The 18,922-nt window shown below is 51.9% G+C and overlaps 1 protein-coding gene across 1 annotated transcript; it reads left to right on the top strand.

The window, feature by feature from the left end:
- The first annotated feature begins 152 nt into the window (after nt 1-152).
- YJU2 (YJU2 splicing factor homolog) lies at nt 153-18,154 on the top strand. Its single transcript, XM_077121122.1, has 8 exons — nt 153-404; nt 2,312-2,412; nt 3,756-3,900; nt 6,296-6,430; nt 9,345-9,526; nt 10,783-10,903; nt 13,365-13,509; nt 14,495-18,154. The coding sequence occupies exons 1-8, from the start codon at nt 381-383 to the stop codon at nt 14,599-14,601; spliced, it is 960 nt and encodes a 319-aa protein (XP_076977237.1). The 5' UTR covers nt 153-380; the 3' UTR covers nt 14,602-18,154.
- The last annotated feature ends 768 nt before the right edge of the window (nt 18,155-18,922 follow it).

Genomic DNA, 18,922 nt, shown 5'->3' with positions numbered 1-18,922 from the left:
ACCGCAGACAAAAGGCGCATCAGACACAAGGTTTTCACAATCACACGGCCACACTGCCAAAGCTGTAGCATCACACAATGAGTCGACGCCCACCTCTCAGGGGCGCAGGGGTCCCCCACACAGCTCCAAAACTCAGGTCGCGCACCCGGAACCTTCACGCCGCCCCAAAGAGGTTTCTGCCCCGGAAGGACCGCGGCAGGATTCGGGTCTTGACAGGCGGGAAGCTGAGCCAATGAAGAAGGCAAGTTGCGTAGGCGGTAGCCAATGAACGTAGCTGGAGGAAGTGACGTTGCGGAAGTACCCGGACCGGTCTTGGAAGGGTGGCTTAATATCGCGCCTAAGCAGTCCTCCTGTGTTTGTGAGAAGAGTGGAAGGTAAAGATGTCGGAGCGAAAAGTTTTAAACGTAAGTGGTGGGCGAAGGGGGCTTGCTTCTCAGGGAGGGACGTCTCCGAGCTCCGGCAAGGGCGGGCCTCTTACGCTCTCCTACTGGAATCCTTTCCCTTCTCCCCCCCCCATGGGCGGGGCTTTCTCAACGGCCTTCCGCGGGGCGGGTTTTCGCCAACTGCTCCCAATCACCTTCCGTGGAGGTGGGGCTTCGCTTAGCCCCTCCCACTGGGGAAAAGCATCAAATTAACGCTTAGGCGGAGCTTAAGATGTTTCCGCAATTAGTTACCCTGATTGGATTCTCTGAAGAGTTTATCCAATCGCTTCCTTTGGGGAGCGGAGCTTCCTTAAAAAATATTGATGGCCTTGTCCTATGCTGCTCTCTCCAGGGGCGGGGCTCTCTTAAGCTCCGCCCCATTCTGGTTCTAACTAATCTTGGGCCTTGGAGGGGGTAGGCGCTGCCAAGCTCTTTAAGTCACGGTGCTGGGGATTCTCCCAGCTGCTTCAACTTCCTCTTCCAACTCTGTTGAAGGAAAACGAGGACTCGGGGTGGGGTGGAGTGGAGTGGAGGCTATCTCTGAAACGCAGGGATTCGGCTTCTGGAGAAGGCCCCAAATTCCGAGCTCCCCCCCTCTCCCCTAATCTCGGTGGATGTTCTCCCAGAAAGATGGTGAGCTCCCTGGCCCAGAAGTATGTAAGTCCAGGATGTCAGGATGGAGTAGAGAACTGACCTGTGAAGAGCTTCCAATATGCAGAGTCCAGCCTCAGCCCGCGCTTAACAGTGCAGCAGGAAAGGGCACCGTGGCTGGAGATTCCGGTGTTGGACTCCATTCACTTTCTTCCACCCTGAGAATCCAACCAGGAGTTCATCCGTTTCCCTTATTTCTTGGCAGATACTTCCACGTCCCAGGCACCAAGCTTTTCCTTATCAGATCTTCTCAGTAGTCCCCTCCAGCAGCTGTTTAACTTATCTGCACGCTTCTGTTGAGGAAACTGAGGTTCAGGGATGATAGGGGGAGAGCCAGAGAGTGGAGGAGTGGAACCTACACCCTCCAACTCTGCAGTCCCCACCTTTAATCATTGTACCATATCACGTCTCTAGATTTGAATCCCAGCTCTACTACTCAGGCTGTGTGACCCTGAGGAGCTGAGGCCGCCAGCTCTCACTTACTCCTTTGTAAAATGGGCACACTGCTCTCTGTCTGGCACCATCATTGTAAGGAAGCATGAGGCAAGCGTGTAGTAGGTGCTCAAAATCAAAGTGCTTTACTCCCCGGTTATCTGATGGAGTTGTTTTTTTATGATCTGAACTCACCCTCCTTGCTTCTCCCACCTTGAGTTCCCGTGCAGAAAAGAGTTAATATGACAGGTTGGAGGATGCCATCCTCAGAAGGGTTGGCAGCTGGGAACTTAGGTTTGAGGAGGGTTCCCCCCATCCTGGTTGATAAGAGGGAGCATGCTGTTTCTAAACAATTTGTATACACAACAATGTTTGCACTATACACCTGCTGTCCCTCTAGGGGTCTGGAGTTGAGGCCCGTGCCAGGCAAAGGTGCCCACTTGACCAGCCCCCAAGGAAAATCCTGGGCACCGAATCTCTAATGAACTTTCTTAGTCTCGAACAACTTCCCATGTTTTACATCTTATTGCCGGACAAATTGAGGAGTTAAGCACATCTTGTGCCTGGTCTCCCCCAGGCTTGGCTCCACATGCTTGTTCCCTTTGCTGATTTTGTTTTGTATCCTTTGGTATAAGTCCAAGCCATGAACATGACTGTATGCTGAGTTCTGAGGCCTTCCAGCAAATTAGCAAAGCCCGGGTGGTCTTGGGGGCCCCCAACATGGCTCCCCAAAGCCCCTTCCCTATATCCAGGGCCCGCTTCTGAGTCTGAGTACAGCTCATCCTGATGCATCTTTCCCCTTGCAGAAATACTACCCGCCGGACTTCGACCCGTCAAAGATCCCCAAGCTCAAGCTCCCCAAAGACCGGCAGTATGTGGTGCGTTTGATGGCCCCCTTCAACATGAGGTGAGCAGACCCCTGATGGCCCCTATACCCTCTCGCCAACTGCGGCAAACAGAGCCGGGTCCCAGCATCCACAGTGTAGTGCCCTGGCCCGGCACTCGGACCATGTCACTAGCCCTGACTCTAGGAGCAAGTGACTGCTCTGAATCTCTCCTCACCTTTCAGGACTAAATTCCCCAAGCTCAGTAGAACCCCCTGGTTCTATCTTGGTTCTAACTTGATCACGACTTACCATGTGAGCACAGAAGTGAAGCCTGAGTAGGGCCCTCTGTAGGCACATTTCAGCTTCTTCCAACACACCAAGCTCTTTCCTGCCACAGGACCTTTGTACAAGCCCTTCCCTCTGCCAGGATCACTCCTCCCTCCACTCACACCGCAGCCAGCTGCTCTTCATCCTTCAGATCCTGGCTCAGGCCTCCCTACTCAGAGAGGCCCTCCAACCCCCCATCTGATCCCTTCATTATTCTCCCCATTGTACCCACTGGTCTTCATAGCACTTTGTAATGACTGTATTTTACCTATTTTAAAACCCAGAATTTTCTCCATTTTTGTACATCCAAAACTGGATGCACCTAACAATCAAAGACACCTTTCGTTTGATGATACCCAGCCTGTGTTGAAGCAAGGCTGACCTGTTTATTTTCTCTCTCCCCTTCATTCATTCATTCATTCATTCATGCAGCAAACATTATTTGGCACCTGCTGTTTGTCAGGAAATACACTGGGTACCGGGGACCCTTGGAGACAAAATAGAAAAAGTCCCTATCCTGGAGCCCACAGTCAGATGGGGAGTAGAGATGATAAGAACTCAGGGGGATTCACACGAGGTGTTTGGGAAATACCTTACATGGGCAGGCGGATGAGTGGCTGGGGTGCCAGCAGGGAAGAGGGGGTGCTTAACTGTTGGGGGGGGAGGGGAGGAGCATCAGAGGAGATGAGTGTGGAGCTGAGACCTAAAGGATGACTGGTATCACAGCCGGGGCCCAAGGGAAACAGCCAAGAGGCCAAAGCGCTGGACTGGGTAGGCAGATGGTGCCCCGTTGACACCAGGCTTGTTTTTGAGTGTGTACGACACGCAAGTCTTACCTAGTGGGGAGGCTCCACAGGCGAGGTGGGGCTGCATACCAAGGAGGAGGCACTCCAGGTGATACCCAGGCCGACAAAAATGAGGAGAAAGGTGCACCAGGCAGGGGGAATGAGCACCCACGGTGGGGCAGGCCACCTCAACAGGGAGGGAGCGCCCTGTCCCAGGAGGCGTACAAGCCACCGTCTTCCCGAATGCTGTAGCTTCGGGAAGCTGGAGCTCTGAGACAACTCAAGTCCCTCTGCTTTGCCTCCCCCCCCAGATGTAAGACGTGTGGAGAGTACATCTACAAGGGCAAAAAGTTCAATGCGCGCAAAGAGACAGTGCAGGATGAGGTATACCTGGGCCTGCCCATCTTCCGCTTCTACATCAAGTGCACGCGCTGCCTGGCAGAGATCACCTTCAAGGTAGGGCGGCCGACCCCCAGCTCCTTCTCTCCAGCCCTTGGGTCAGGGAGGCCCCCTGGATCTTCCTGTTCACACACCCTCCCTCCAGGGCACCCATTTCAGTTTATCTCCAGGCAGCAGACAAAAGATTTGGGGGAGGATATTACTTGCAGTATTATTTATAAAAAGACAAAAGGCTAGACGCAACTCAGACACAGTAACAGGAGATTAGACGGACAGTTCATTGTACAGTGGATTGTTAAATTGTCAATTTAAAAAATCACTTTTTTTTTTTTTACTTTTAATAGTTATCACTAGGGTGATACTGAGCATCTGGGGACAGAACAGAAAGAACTTACTGTCTTCTCTTCAGATTCTTCTGTACTGTTAGAATTTTTTTTTTCTTTGGCCATAAGCTTGTGTTTTTTGTTAATTGAAAAGTAAGATTTAATTAAAAGAAACATTCTATTTTTTAATTACTTTTTTGTTTTTGGGGGGGGTCCCTAAAGTTTGACCCAGTATCAGGGGATTCCCTGATGGTAAGGTTTAATAGTTTCATATTCTTTCTCCCATCTCTCAAGGGACGTTGCCTAATTACTTATTTTAACTATTTACTTTCTTACAGCAGTTTTATTGAGATGAAGTTTATAAAAGCAAAATTCACCCACTTAAAGAGTACAGTTCAGTGGGTTTTAGTGTATTCATAGAAGTTTTATAACCAACACCACTATCTAATTCCAGAATGTTTTTATCATCCTGAAAGGAATCCCTGTACCCCTTGGCAGTCACTCCTCTTTCTGACAACCACCAGTCTACTTTCTGTCTCTCTGGATTTGCCTGGTTTGGAATTTCCTATGAATGGAATCATTCAGTGTTTGTCCTATTATGTCTGACTTCTTTCACTCGACATCATGTCCCCAAGGTGCATCCATGTTGGCAAATGTATCAAGGCTTCATTCCTTTTTATGGCCAAATAATACTCCATTGTATGGCTGGACCACATTTTGTGTATCCATTCAGGACAGTTGGGTTATTTCCAGAAAATAATGTCCAACCTGATTTATAAAGTAGGCGTATGATTCATACATCAGTGAATATACATGGAATTTTAAAAATTTTCAAAACTGAAGGAAGCTCAGCAAAATGTCACAGACTGGCATCTCTGGTAGAAGGATTTCAGGTAATTAAGCAACCAGGATTAAAATATGTATACACACATATCTCAAAGTATATACACTTGTGGTGAATACAAAAGGTAAATAGCACTTCAGTGTAAGAGTGGAAATCGGTCTTCCTGTCTGCCCCTGCCCACCCAGCCCCAGTGCACAGGAGCAGACAACTTTGTTACAGCCAAAAAGATCAAATCAGAACCAGCCCAGGGAAGAGACGCAGAAAAACAAAGGTCTGCGCCCTCTTCCTGCAGGGTCAGGGTGTGGCCCCCTCCTGGCATAATAGCGTGTGACTCTCCTCCAGGGGCCTGGCCCACCAGGGATGCTCACCAGGGCCTCAGTGTCCAGTTTATTGTGGGATTTCACTAGTTACGCACGCCAGATGAAGCACTGGCCACGTGGTGGAAGTTAATCTCCAGCCCCCTTCCCTCCCCAGAGGCTCAGAGCCCCAGGCCCCTCATTACATGATTGGTGTTTCTGGGGTGTCCAGGCCCCCCGTGAAGAACAGACACCCCTACCGCTCAGGAAATCCATTAAAGGCTACTTTATAGGACCTGGGGGCAAAGGTCACCCCAAATCTTTATTACCCTGAGCACATGCACATGGGGAATGTTCTCTTTCCCCGCTCTCTCTTTTTTTTTAATAATGAACTTGTTATTTTTGGAAGAATTTTAGATCTATAGAACAGTTACAAGAATAGCTCAAAGAGTTCCCAGTGTCCCTGACCTTACCGAGATATGTTGCCCACACTTGAGACCGACGTCGGTGTGTGACTGCCAACGAAACCCCAGACAATGCATGTCTCTCGTTTTTTCACTGAGGTCCCTTTTCTCTTCCAGGTCTCTGTGTTTTATAAACACAAATAGAAACAAACATAACATATACTTGAATGTGCATTTGATAATCAAGAAGAAATGCAAAAAAAGATAGACATGAGGGGTGAACTATGCAAAGGCTGGAGACTTCTCTTTGCAGAAATTGAGGGTGGGGAAACCTGGAGGGCATTGGGCTGCAAGGAGGCAGGCGGGGAAGGGTCTTCAAACCATGTGAAGGAGACAGGCATTTCTGCACAAGGCGACGGGAAGTCCTATAAAGAAAGATACCCAAACCCCGCCTTGACAAAGCCATAAGATAAGAAAAAGAAACTAGAAAAGGTCGAAGAATTTTAAAAGGGGCACAAAATGTCCCAGAGCATGGTAGGTGCTTAGAAGAAGCTTCTGACGCTCACCTGTCCCTCTTCCCCACAGACGGACCCTGAGAACACAGACTACACCATGGAGCACGGAGCCACGCGGAACTTCCAGGCTGAGAAGCTCCTGGAGGAGGAAGAGAAGAGGGTGCAGAAGGAGCGAGAGGACGAGGAGTTGAACAACCCCATGAAGGTGAGTGGCTGCTGGGTGTGTGCACACGTGTGCAGCGGCGCCCCCTCCTGGCCCAGGGGCGTGGTGGGTGGCAGGAGCTGAGGTGTCCCCTGTGCCGGTTTGCTAAAGCTGCTGGAATGCAATAGACCAGGAATGGGTTAGGCTTTTTTTTTTTTTTTTTTTTTTTTTAATTCTTAATATTTAAAAAAATATATAACAAACAAACGCAAACATACTTAACTTATTGGGTTAGACTTTTTCAAAGTGGATTTTAGTAGGTTACAAATTAATGTTTGTAAGGCAATGAAAATGGCATCGAATTAAGGCCTCAAGAAGAAGACTGCCTTCTCTGAGGAATGGCGGTGACATCCAGGGTTCCTCTGTCACGTGGAAAGGCACATGGCGACGTCGGCTGGTCCTTCTCTCCTGGTTCTGGTTTAAAAAGCGGCTCTCTCAGCTCTTGTGGGTCCTTCTGGCTTCTCCTGGGGTGCTCGCTTGCTTTCTGCATCCTTTATTTGGTTTCATCTCTCTGCTGTCTGCATGTGTCTCTCTCCAAAAATGTCTCTGTCTTTTATCCTCTCAGAAGGGCTCCAGCAAGACAATTACAACCCACCTTGAATGGGCTGGGTCGCATCTCCATGGGAGCACCCTAAGTACAAGGGCCCACCCACACTAGGTCTGCCTCCGCAGGGATGGGCTGCAAGAACATAGGCTTTTCTGGGGTACTTAACCGCTTCCAACAAGCGCATCCCCAAGAACTGGGTTCCCGGGGCACACACCACGCCTTGTGGGATTCCCAGATTGTGGACCTGAAGAATCTCGCTCCTGTGGTTGGGATCAGTTACCTGACAACAGTCGACCTTGAGAAGGGAGGTTCTCCACACTAGTCTGGTTTTATCCCCGGGGGCCTTTAGTCTGGGTGAAACGGCAGAGACCCTCCTGCTGGCCTGAAAGGGGCAACTGCCATGTGTAGCAGTGAGTGGCCTCTGGTTGCTGCGAACAGCCTCCGGGCAATGGCCAATGAGAAAACAGGGAACTTGGTCCGGCACCCACAAGGAACTGAGCTCTGCCAGCAACCTGAACGAGCTCAGAAGAGAACCCTGAGCCTTAGACGAGACTGCAGTCCCTTGAGTTCAGCCATACAAGACCCTGAGCAGAGATTCCAGCCATGCCATTCAAGACCCCTGGCCTGTAAAACTGAAAGAGAGCAAATTTGTGTCATTTTAAGCCACACAATTTGGGGTAAATTGTTACACAGCAATAGCTGACTAATGCGGCAGGGAAGGAGGTTGGCCTTCAGAATGAAAGATGCTTCCTGCAGCCACCTATCCCCCAGTTTTCTAACAAGGTCTCTCTGACCTATTAGGCTACTGGGTATTAAGTCAAGAGAACCTTAAACGTTTTAAAAGTTTTCTTGAACAAGTCTTGACTGTGTGACCTTGGTTAAGTCACTTGGCCTCTCTGTGCCTCCGTGTTCTCAACCATAAAGTACTTTTGATAACATGCCTTCCTTCTAAGGTTTTGAGGAAGATTAAATTAGTTCATGCATGTCAAACTCCCCCACAGAGCCGGACCTATCGTCAGTGTTCTGTAAATATCAATATTATTATTGCTAATCCACAGAATACATTACTTTTACCTCCTGGTGGGCTTTTTTTTTTGTTCTTACAAATATTAGAAAGAATATGTGCCCTCCTCTCCCCTCCCAATTTCTTCCTCTATTCCTGAACCTCGTGCCTCTGCCAAATGAGAGTTTTCCGAGCAAACCACGTCAGCCCTTATCTGACTTTTTCGGCATTGTGCAGAGCAGCAGGAGGGGAGATGGGCCTCGAATGGTTTGCTGTGTGCCTGGAGCTGCTCAGTGCTGCCCATGTGCGGCCTCAGTCTCTTCTTTGCTGGTCAGCAGTGGCTTATTAACCCAGTATCAGTCAGCTGTTGCTGCATAACAAGTTACCCTAAAACTTATCAACTTAAAAACAACCAAACATCTGTTATCTCACACAGCTGATGAGGGTCAGAGATCCAGGAAGGGTTTAGGTGGGTGACTGTCATTTGGTTTCTCTCTGTGAGGTGGTGGTCAAGCTGTCAGTGCGGCCACATCATCGGAAGTCTTGACCAGGGCTGGAGGAGCCGCTTCTAAGCTGGTTTGCATCCGTGGCTGAGGGTGGAGACCTCAGTTCCCCACCAGCTGGGCCTCTCCATGGCGCTGCTTGTGTGGCCACACAGTATGGTGGCCAGCTTCCTGCAGAGCCAGAGATCCAAGAGGAAGAGCCGGGAGGAAGCTACCTTTTATGACCAACACTTCTAAGTCACTTGCTGCCACTTCTGTCGTCTTCTGTTCATTAGAAACCAAGGTCCACAGTGGGTGCACAGGTGGTTCAGTGGTAGAATGCTCGCCTTCCGTGTGGGAGACCCGGGTTCAATTCCCCGACTGTGCACGTTCCCCCCCACGAAAAAAAAAGAAAAAGAAGGAAACCAAAATCCAGCCTGCCCTCAAGTGGCAGGGACTTAGGCTCCACCTTTTAAAGGGAGGAGCCTCCAAGAATTTGTGGCCATGTGTTGAAACTGCTGCCACTACCATTTTTCAGGGGTAGATAAAGCAAAGCCAGACAACGCAGGAGTCACACTCCAACCTTCCTGGCTCCAGAGTCACCTCTCTGAGCCTCAGCTTCCTTCTCTATAAAGTGAGGCTTGCAATGGGGATAAAATCAGATTCTGTCTGGAAACATCCTAGCCCGGGGCCTGGCACATGGTCGGTGCTTCATTATGTTTATTACCAAGAGACAGCTTGGCAGGCTCTGCCGTGCCCTTGGGTCACCTCCTCTCCCAGCACCTGTGAAATGGGTTCAGAGGTGGGACTTGGGTGCCGTGGGTCGAGGCTCCGGGGTTGGGTGGAATCCTGGCAGACCAACCCCTGTGCCTTTGTGCCTGCCAGGTGCTGGAGAACCGAACGAAGGACTCGAAGCTGGAGATGGAGGTCCTGGAGAACCTGCAGGAGCTCAAGGACCTGAACCAGCGGCAAGCCCACGTGGACTTCGAGGCCATGCTCCGGCAGCACCGCCTGTCTGAGGAGGAGCGGCAGAAGCAGGAGCAGGAGGAGGACGAGAGGGAGACGGCGTGAGTCCGGGGTGGGGCTGAGCCGCAGGCCCAGGGGTCCAGGAAGCCTGGCCCCACCTCCCAGCCTTTGCACAGACCATCCCTTTGTCTGCATCCCCCTTTCCAGGTGTCACCTTGGGGAAGCCTTCCCTGTTCCCCACCCATCTATCTCACTTTCTCTTGGCATCGGTGTTGGGGTCCCCAAAGCACAACCCAGGTTCAGGGATTTGCTAGGAATTGTCCTCACAGACAGGTTGTATCACAGCAGAAGGGCCCAGAGCACCTTCAGCAAAGGGCCAAATCGGGGAGACCAGGCAGGAGCTTCCTGAGTCCTTTCCCTGCAGTCGCACTGGATGCGCTCATTTCCCTCAGCAGGTGGTGACAGCACGTGTGGGATGCTGTCTCCAAGGGAAGTGATAGGGACCCAGCACCCAGGGTTTTTATCCAGGGCTCGTCAGGTGGGCACCTCTTCCAGGCGCCCCAAAAGGAAAGCAGGTGTTCTTCCTAAACCACAATATTTGCACTGTTGAGGTACAGTTTGGGGGGCTGGAGAGCCTCCCAGAATCCGGGTTCCCAGCCTGCCGTGTTAACTCTTTCCTGCTTAGCACCCATCAATCCCTAAAGCTTCTCTCTGATCACTCCTCTGCTGGTTTTCATCTCTCTCCCCTCCTTTTAGGGTTTGAACTCTGTGGGACCAGGGCCTTTGCCCAGCTTTTCCCACATCCCCAGGGCCTTGAACATTCTTGAGCTTGTAGTAGATGTCGGGGGGCACCTAACGAGTGGAGGGGTCATGGTAAGAACGACAAACAGGTCTGGGAGCTGGAATTTATGAGGCCCTTGTGGGTGCTGGCCATGTTTTGACTCCCTCCCTCACCACCAGCCCTGGCGGTTGGCAGGAACAGCATGGCAGAAGAGGAGACCGGGGCCCGGGAGGCTCAGGAACCACCCGAAGGCTGCCCAGCCAGGATTGGAATCCAAACAGGCTGATTCTGATGACCGAGCCCTTAACCACCCTCCAGCCTTGGGAACGATGAGGAAAGGGGGGGATGTGTGTGAGGCCACCCCTTCCTGCTCACTGGTCTCCCCGACTTGGTCCCTTGCTGACTGTGCTCTGGGCCTTTCTGCTGGGATAAATCTTGTCCACGAGGAGAACTGGAAACAGCCACGGGGTCAGCACACCCTCCCAGAGCACCAGACCCCTCTCTGCTTCTCCAGGGGGTCCTAGGCCCTGCTCCCCTGCCGGATGTGTCCCCACGCACCCATGCTCCACCCCACAGGGCTTTGGTGGAGGAAGCTAGAAAACGACGCTTGCTGCAAGACTCTGACTCTGAGGACGAGGCTGCTCCCGTCCCGCCCCGCCCGCGAACCCGGCCCAACCCCACAGCCATATTGGACGAGGTGAGGGGCAGCCTGACTCTCCATTCACTCTCATGTTAGGTGGGGGCTGGTGAGGCCAGGGGTCAGCTTACTGTTTCGTAAAGAGCCAGATTGTCGTAAGACCCATGGGTCTTCGTAAAGACCCATGTTGTCAGCTTTGTGACCACACGTCCTCACCGCAGCTGCTCAATTCTGCTGTTGCTGTGTGAAGTCAGCCACAGGTGATACATAAGCAAGCAGGCACAGTCTTGTGCCCATAAAACCTCGCTCATGAAGACAGATGCTGGGCCCACGAGTCTGTAGTTTGCCAGCTCCTGAGTAAGCTGCTGAAACATGGAGACCCCCAAATTTGCAGTTTATTCTTCGGTCACCTGACCTTCCCGGGGTGACCGTCCAGGACTTCAAGCATCTCGGGCTCTTCCCAGCTCCTTGTGCGGCCTATCCGTAGCAGGTCAACTCCGAATCTGTGGTCACAGCTGGCTGTAGGCACTTTTGGAGAGGTAGAGGGTCCTGGAGGAACACCTGCCAGTGCCTGGACGTCTGGCCACAGATGGGGTGGGGTCCTCTCCCCTCCCCGGGGCTGGAACTTAGTCACGTGGCCACACCTAGCCAGACAGCCCAGTGCCCAGTGACATCTCTTACTAGAAAGAAGGGAAGAAGGGATTTGGAATATCTATACCTATATGTATATATGCATATATTTCTCAGAAACATTTCATTTTCATTCCTTTAACCTGTTAGTTAAAGTACAATGGCTTCAATAAGACAGAAGTTTGCTTTTCTTTCTGGAATAAGGAGGGTTGGCCCCGTCGTGCCAAGAGGTGTTTCATTGCCACATCTGCATCCCAGCCAGTAGAGAGGGGCCAGGGGCAGTGAGGAGGGCATTTAGGGGCATCCCCCAAATCACCCTAAACTTCTGCCCCCAGCCCATTGGTCAGCACTTAACCCCTTGACCACATCCAGCCACAAAGGACATTGGGAGATGTCGTCTTTTGTGGAGACAGTGTTGTCTAGCTAAGAACTCTGTAATGACAGGAAGGAGCTCACACACTGGCACCTTCAGTCCTTTGTTGTAGAACCGAGACCTTTTCCGTGAGGATATGACTCCTGCTTGAATTCTCACACTGGCTTTCTTACATAAACTACCCTTCCAGAATACTATTTCCTCCTTTTTTTTTTTTTAAAGTAAAGCGAGAGATTGAAGCCAGTTTTCAAAACAGTATGACTTTTTCTATTTGTTTACTGTTTTTCCCGGTCATTTTTAGTTCCTTTACTTATACCTAAATCCAATAACAGGTGGTTTTGTTTTGTTTTGTTTTACACAATATGCCTTTATCAAGCGTTTGCAAAGCCTTCACCTTAACTTTTACAGAAACAGCATCTCCCTTTTCACACCTGTCCTTCCTTGGTTTGGCCACATGTCGATGAGTACAACTAGCATAAACAGGTTTGGGAGCAGAGCCATGTAACTTAGCACCTGACCTGCTGGGGGAAGCTGTGATGGTGTCTGACGAAGGGCAGAGAGAGGATCAGTTAATTCCTTGGTGCTGGGATAAGAAAGCTTCTGTTGTCTTTGCCAATTTCCCCTCTTCTCCCCCTGCTGAACTGAGGTTGGCCTCGGTCGTGGTGGAGCCCCCGGCCCAGCACTCAGCACACCGTCCTCCTCCCATCCATTCACTGCGCCAGCGGCCCCAGCTGCCATGCCACCCTCCCCGCACCCTCTACCTGGAGTACCCTCCTCAGATCTCCTCTCAGGAATGCCCCCTCGGTGTTCTCATGCTAACTCACGTGTCACCTCTTTGACAAGCCCTTCCTGGACCACCATATCACGGTGGTCACCCCCTCCCCACAGTGGTCACCCCTCCCCTCGCGCTCACACTGCTGTGATGTCCTTCACACCACTTATCAAGGCCGACATTGTGCTGTTTAATTATTGACTCGTGCATCATCACTCTTTGCCCCCCACCCCACAGGTGGTGAGCTCCCTGCAAGTAGGTACAGCCTGGGGCCTCTGTTCATTGCATGAAGCTGGTAGAAGGGCTCCCTCCTGGCACCATGGAGGTCCCCGTTATCACTCGTTCACTCAGACATGTCAGTTGAGCGCCTGCTGTGCGCTGAGAACTTGGTGGCCCTGCAGACACAGCAGCAGCCAAGCCAGGAGTGCAGCCTAGTCTGGGAGGTGGTTTGTTAGACAGCAGAGGGGATGCGCAATGTGACCTTGAGCTGCAGTGAAAGGCCTCAAGGCCAGGGGTGCTTGAGCTGGGTATCGAAGGACGAAAGGTGGGCCGGGGAGAAGAGAAGCCCCAGGAGAGGGGCCTCGAGTTCCAGCCTTCAAGCAGTGGGGAGCCATAGAGGCGTTTAGAGCAGAGAGGAAAGGAGGCAGTCAAGAACCCTGTGGCAGCTGGTGCAGCAGGCAGGCGGGGGCTGGGGGGAGGCGGCTCTGGGGCAGCCCACTCACCCATAGCCCCCCATGACCCCACAGGCCCCGAAGGCCAAGAGGAAGGCAGAGAGCTGGGAGCGGAGCATCAGCACCCTTGGTCGTGGGCCCCAGCTGTCAGGCCTGGTCGTGGTGAAAAGGACAGACCCTGACCGCAGCACAGGGCTGGGCCAGGCCGCACCTGCCACAGGTGAGTTTCCCCTGGGTCCCTGGAACTGGGCACAATGCCTCCAGCGGCCACTAGGGGCAGCAGTGCCTCCCTCTGCCTTGGGGGGTGGAGGTGGGGTGCCCCCCAACTCCCAGCAAGGGGAGAGGGGATAGATTTTTTTTTTTTTCAAAAGGAGCCCATGCTTGATTTTAAAACCCAAGTCACATAGAAGTGTATGAAACAAAATATCAAACCCCACACCACACCCCATCTTCTTTTGTCATTGGACAGCCTCCCAGCCCATTTCCCAGGGGTCTCCACCTCGGCTGCCGGGTATCTGTATGAACTCCTTCGAACCCCCAGGTTTTGGGAGATGGGGGGACTAGGCATGCCAGGGACCCCCGCACCTCTGCTTGCTCGTTCTGTGGCTCCAGCCAAGGGGCTTCACTGCCTGGGCTGCGTGTACTGCTCTTTAAAATGCAGAGAATCCTGGGAACGGCCCTCCTAGGGGAGCTGTGAGGCTCTGGGCACAGATTCACGCCAGCCGCTCGTTGTGGGGCCCAGTCCAGACGGAGCCTTGGTCACCTGCACAGTTGTTGTCCCCATTTGTGCCTCATAGTCGAGAATGATGAAGTCACTCGCCCAGGGCCGCACAGTTCAGGGGCTGGGGGCTGGGAGGGCCGGGATCTGCATCCCTCTGTCACCATGGCCTATGGTTTGAGTTCGGTGTTCGGAGCAGCTTCCGTTTTCTGCTGTCATCAACAAGCAGGGGGCACTCGTGGCACAGACACCTTTGGCCACTCGGCCGAGGGGTTTCCACAGGTCTAGTAGAAGCAGGGCTTCCAGGTCAGAGAGCAGACGGACCTAAGACCACTCTCCACCTCGGGCCAAACAGCTCAGCAAGCAGAAATGGGGGGATCCACCCTCCTGGTGTGTCCTGGGGTCAGCCCCTCCAGGCCTGTCCGGAGGTGGGAGGTGGGCTGTGGGGCTGAGGTGTGGCGGGGACTGACTCCCGCCTCTTCCCCAGGCACCCCGCAGAACGGGAAGGCGGCAGACCCTGCACCCCAGACACCTGGTGCCTCCTCCCTCAGCCAGTTGGGCGCATACTCGGACAGTGAGGACAGTAGCAGCTGAGCCCCAGGTCAGAGGTCACAGGGACAGCTCCAGCCACATCGGAGGCCTTGGAACCAACCAGAGCCACAAGGAGGCAAGCTGCCACTGCCAGCCTTCTGTGATCTCAGGAGCCTAGCCATCTCACCCCACACCTGGCCAGGTGGTCAGGACAGCAGCATCCGGAAGCTGCGGCAGGAACTCCCGGGTCCTCGATTGGACAGCCTTTTGGGCAGGTGGTAGCGCTTTGGGCTCGTGGTAAGCCCACCCAACCTGAGTTGGCTCTGTCCCATTCCTCCACGGAGCTGTCCAGAACCAATAAAAGCCGCTGGGACAGACAGCACACAGTGAGTGGGCTGGAACAGCGGGAGCTCCTGGCCCGCTGGTTTGAGGTTGAAAGAAGTGCAGGTTAAAGCATCGGTGGGGCTCAGCTGTCTCCCCTGGTGCTGGTCGTAGCCGCCAGCGATCTCCAGGCTCCTCGGCTTTGCCCTCACAGGGCCGTGTCCTCAGACTTCCCTTCCAGACTCTGTTGGCATCCGGCTTCCAGCTTTTCCCACTGTTTCCTCTAACTCTGGCTTCTGGTGTCTTCTAAGACTTCCAGGAATCCAGATTAAAACCCACCCTGAATCAGCTGGGCCATGTCTTAACTGAAAATAACCCCTTCCAGAGGGCCTCTTTACAATGGGCTCACACCCCAGGGGTGTGGGGTAAGATTGAGAACTTGTCTGTGCCGGGACACATAATTTAGTCCCTTGTCCACTCCCATCCCCCAAATCAGCCCTGGCACATGCTGCTGTCTGCCAGCATCCGAGGGGGCCCCACAGGGTGAGACCCCTGTTGACATGATTCTTTTTGTGGGTAAAAGTAACATATATGCAAAAAAACAATAAATTTCAAAGCACACCACAATATTTAGTTATTGAACAGATTTCAGAGTTTGGTGTGGGTGACAGTTCCACAATTTCAGTTTTTTCCTTCTAGCTGCTCCAAGACACTGGAGGCTAAAAGAAATATCAGTGTAATGATTCAGCAGTCATACTCATTTGTTTAATCCTATCCTCTCTGTTACCGCTCCCCCTCCTTTGATCTTTCCCCCAATCTTAGGGGTATTTGGGCTATACCCATTCTAACTTTTTCATGTTGGAAGCGGCTGTTGCTAATATGGGGTAGGGGGATGGAACTAGTTGATGTTCTGGAGAGACTGGGCCCTCTGCATTTCAGGACCTGTCTGGCCTTGGAACCCATCTGGAGGTTGTCGGTTTCTGGAAAGTAATCATAGTACATGGAACCTTTGTAGAATCTCAGTTGGCAGGAATGGTTTTGGTTGGGGCTTAGCAAACCATGCTAAATTAGTCTATCTAGCTGAAGCTTCCATAAGAGTAGCCTCCAGAGTAGGCTCTGGACTCTGTTTGAACTCTCTCAGCCACTGATACCTTATTTTTTACACTTTGTTTCCCCTTTTGGTCAGGAAGGCATTGTCAATCCCATGGTGCCAGGGCCAGGCTCATTCATGTCAGGGAGAATTTCACCCCTGGATGTCACGTCCCACATACTGGGGAGGGCAGTTGGGCTTGGAGAGAGGCCACATCTGAGCGACAAAAGAGGTCCTCCAGAAGCAACTCTTAGGCATGCCTGTAGGTAGGCTAAGCTTCTCAACTACATAAATAAGCTTAACAGGAGCAAGCCTCAAGATCAAAGATGAAATTGACTTGGGAGTCCCTGATGTTTGAGACAGTATCAGAGGTTTCCCTGGTGGTAAAGTTTAATAGTTCCATATTTTTTTCTCCAGTCCCTCAAGGGGCTTTTCCAGTACTTTTAAATTATCTGCTCAACATGCTCTGAGATGTACCTGTATATTACATTAAGCTATACTGAATTATAAGCCCATCTTCTCATTCTGGGCTCCACATGTTTGGGTTTTCTTAAATGATCTGTCCAGACAGGTTGAGTTATGTGCTACAGAAAATTTAGGTTTGGGCAAAATAAACCTCTCTTCCTTTGGGCTTACAGAGTAGGTGAAGTTCTAATGTACAACCAATGTCTTCCTTACCCCTGTGTATTAGTCAGGGTTCTCTAGAGAAACTGAACCAACAGGAGATAGCTGTAAGTACAAGATTTATAAAGGTGTCTCCCGCAGCCGTGGGAATTTAAGAGTCCAAAATCCGCAGAGCAGGCTGTGAAGCTGGCAACTCCCACGAAGGGTCTGGAGGAACTCCACAGGAGAGGCTCGCTGGCTGAACCGGAAAGGGAAGAAGCAGTGAAAAAGTCTTCCTTGAAAGTCTACAACTGATTGGATTATCTCATGGTGGGAGACTCGCCTTTGTCGTCGATAGCAGATGGGATCAGCTGCAGCTGCAGTCAACTGACTGATGGCGTAATCCACTGGCCTTGCGGTTTATCAGTCAGCCGTGAAATATCCTTGCAGCAACACTCAGGCCAGTTGCTCGCCTGATCAGACCACTGGGCACCATCCCTTGGCCAAGTTGCCACCTGAACCTAAGCCTCATGCCCTGTATTCTGATTTACCTTAGTCCCGACCTTTTTCATTGGCTTCATTCTTGTCTCAAATTGAAGCCTGATCTCCTTTTCAATTTCTTTAACAGTTCTATGTGGCAGTGCTGACTTTCAGAGCTGCAGAACTCCTACTCTCTATCTTAGGTGTCACACAAGTACCCAAATACCAGGTTATTCAGGGACTATACCAGGTTATTCAAGTATCACACAGCCTCTCAAAATCTAGAAGTAACAATTACAGCTCCAGACTAAATGTGACTGCTGTAAGAGCTTACAATCTAGGCCCCTATTTCCTTTTAATTGTTTTCTAAATGAGACCATACAATATTTGCTCTTCTGTTTCTGGCTTATTTTGCATCACATAATGTCCCACAGGTCCGTTCACAACATTGCATGGTCACAACTTCATTCCCTTCTGTAGCAGCACAACATTCAATCGTTGTATACACCACAGTTCTGTGGCATGGTTCTTGTGTTACCCTGCAGGTATTTATAGTTCCCTCCCGTGGGTACCAAGGTGAGGAGTCAGGCTCTTGGGGTTTGGCTATGAACAGAACAGGAGGAAAAAAATTGCCTCATGAGCTTGCAGTCAAGCGAGGGGAAGTAGGCAATGGACAATAATCATCATAAGTTAATTAAATGGTAGAAGATGCTAAGGAAAAATTAAGGAAAGGAGGGTTGGGACAGGGGGTTGGTCTGGGGAGGCCTCCTTGGTGAGGCGGTCTTTGATCAAAGAGCCTTTCAGGCAGAGGGAACGGCCTGTGCAAAGGCCCTGAGGCAGGACTGTGGCTGAAGCTGAGGGAGCGAGGGGGAGAGCAGGAGGGGATGGGATGGGGCATGCAGGGCCTTTGATTATAAATGTTCTCTTTCCTCTTCCACTCACATGCTTCTTTGTGGCCATCTCATTCATGACTGTACTCCCACTGCCCAGCATGGGGGTGGGAACAAATGAATGAAGCCTCCTGTCATGTGGCCTCCGCAGGGCCCGTGCTTGGGATGCCACCTCTCCAAAATGACAGCCTCCTGAGCTTGTCCCGGGACTGAGGGGATAATCCGCATACAGCCCTCAGCCCAGGTGGGCACGCTCCGGGTTCAGGTTCAATGTTAGATGTCATCCTTAACCACCTGGGCCTTGGTTTCCCCAGCTGTGCATGTGGGAAGTTGGTGGGCCGGGTGAAGGCCCTTGTTAGGGGTTCTGGGGCACTAGAAGGGGGAGCCTGGAGCCCCGGACCACCCTCCCCTACCCATCCCCCCTCCCAGGAAGGAGGAAGGTGCCACCTGGCCCCTCCCAGCCCTCCCCCTGTACACCTCCAAGTCTGAGACAGGGGAGCCCCCACCTTCCCTTCCCCAGAGACCGTGGCAAACCCTCACCACCCAGGGGCTTGAAGACCCCCATTTTGTCATTGGGTTTCCCAGCATTAACCATATCCCCTGGTAAAGAAAGAGGAACTTCCTGGGCGTGTTTCCTCGTGGACAAGGGCAAATGCCTGTCCAGGACAGAGCTTCCCTGCTGAGATCCTGGGCAGGCCTTACATCACAGCTCCCCCAGCTCTGCTCTGCAGAGGGCAGGACTGAGGGTCCTGGGGGTGGGGGGGTGGGGGAGCGTGGCTGGTTCTGAAGCCCTGTCAGTTGGGGCACCGAAGCTGGCTGGTACTGGTGGCCGGTGAGATCCAACAGTGAATATCTCTTTCCAACTCTGTCCTTACCAACACCATGTTAGTAGCTTAAAATCGGCCAGGGTGGGGAGTGTTTGCACCATGGAAATTGGCAAACGCTACAGATCAGTCCCCTCCCCAACCCATAGCCTGTTGTTACACATTCACCGGCACAC

Source organism: Tamandua tetradactyla, chromosome 11 (assembly GCF_023851605.1).
Source record: "Tamandua tetradactyla isolate mTamTet1 chromosome 11, mTamTet1.pri, whole genome shotgun sequence".
Classification (NCBI taxonomy): Eukaryota; Metazoa; Chordata; class Mammalia; order Pilosa; family Myrmecophagidae; genus Tamandua; species Tamandua tetradactyla.
Note: the sequence above shows the minus strand (reverse complement) of the source record. Positions and strands in the feature narration are given on the sequence as shown.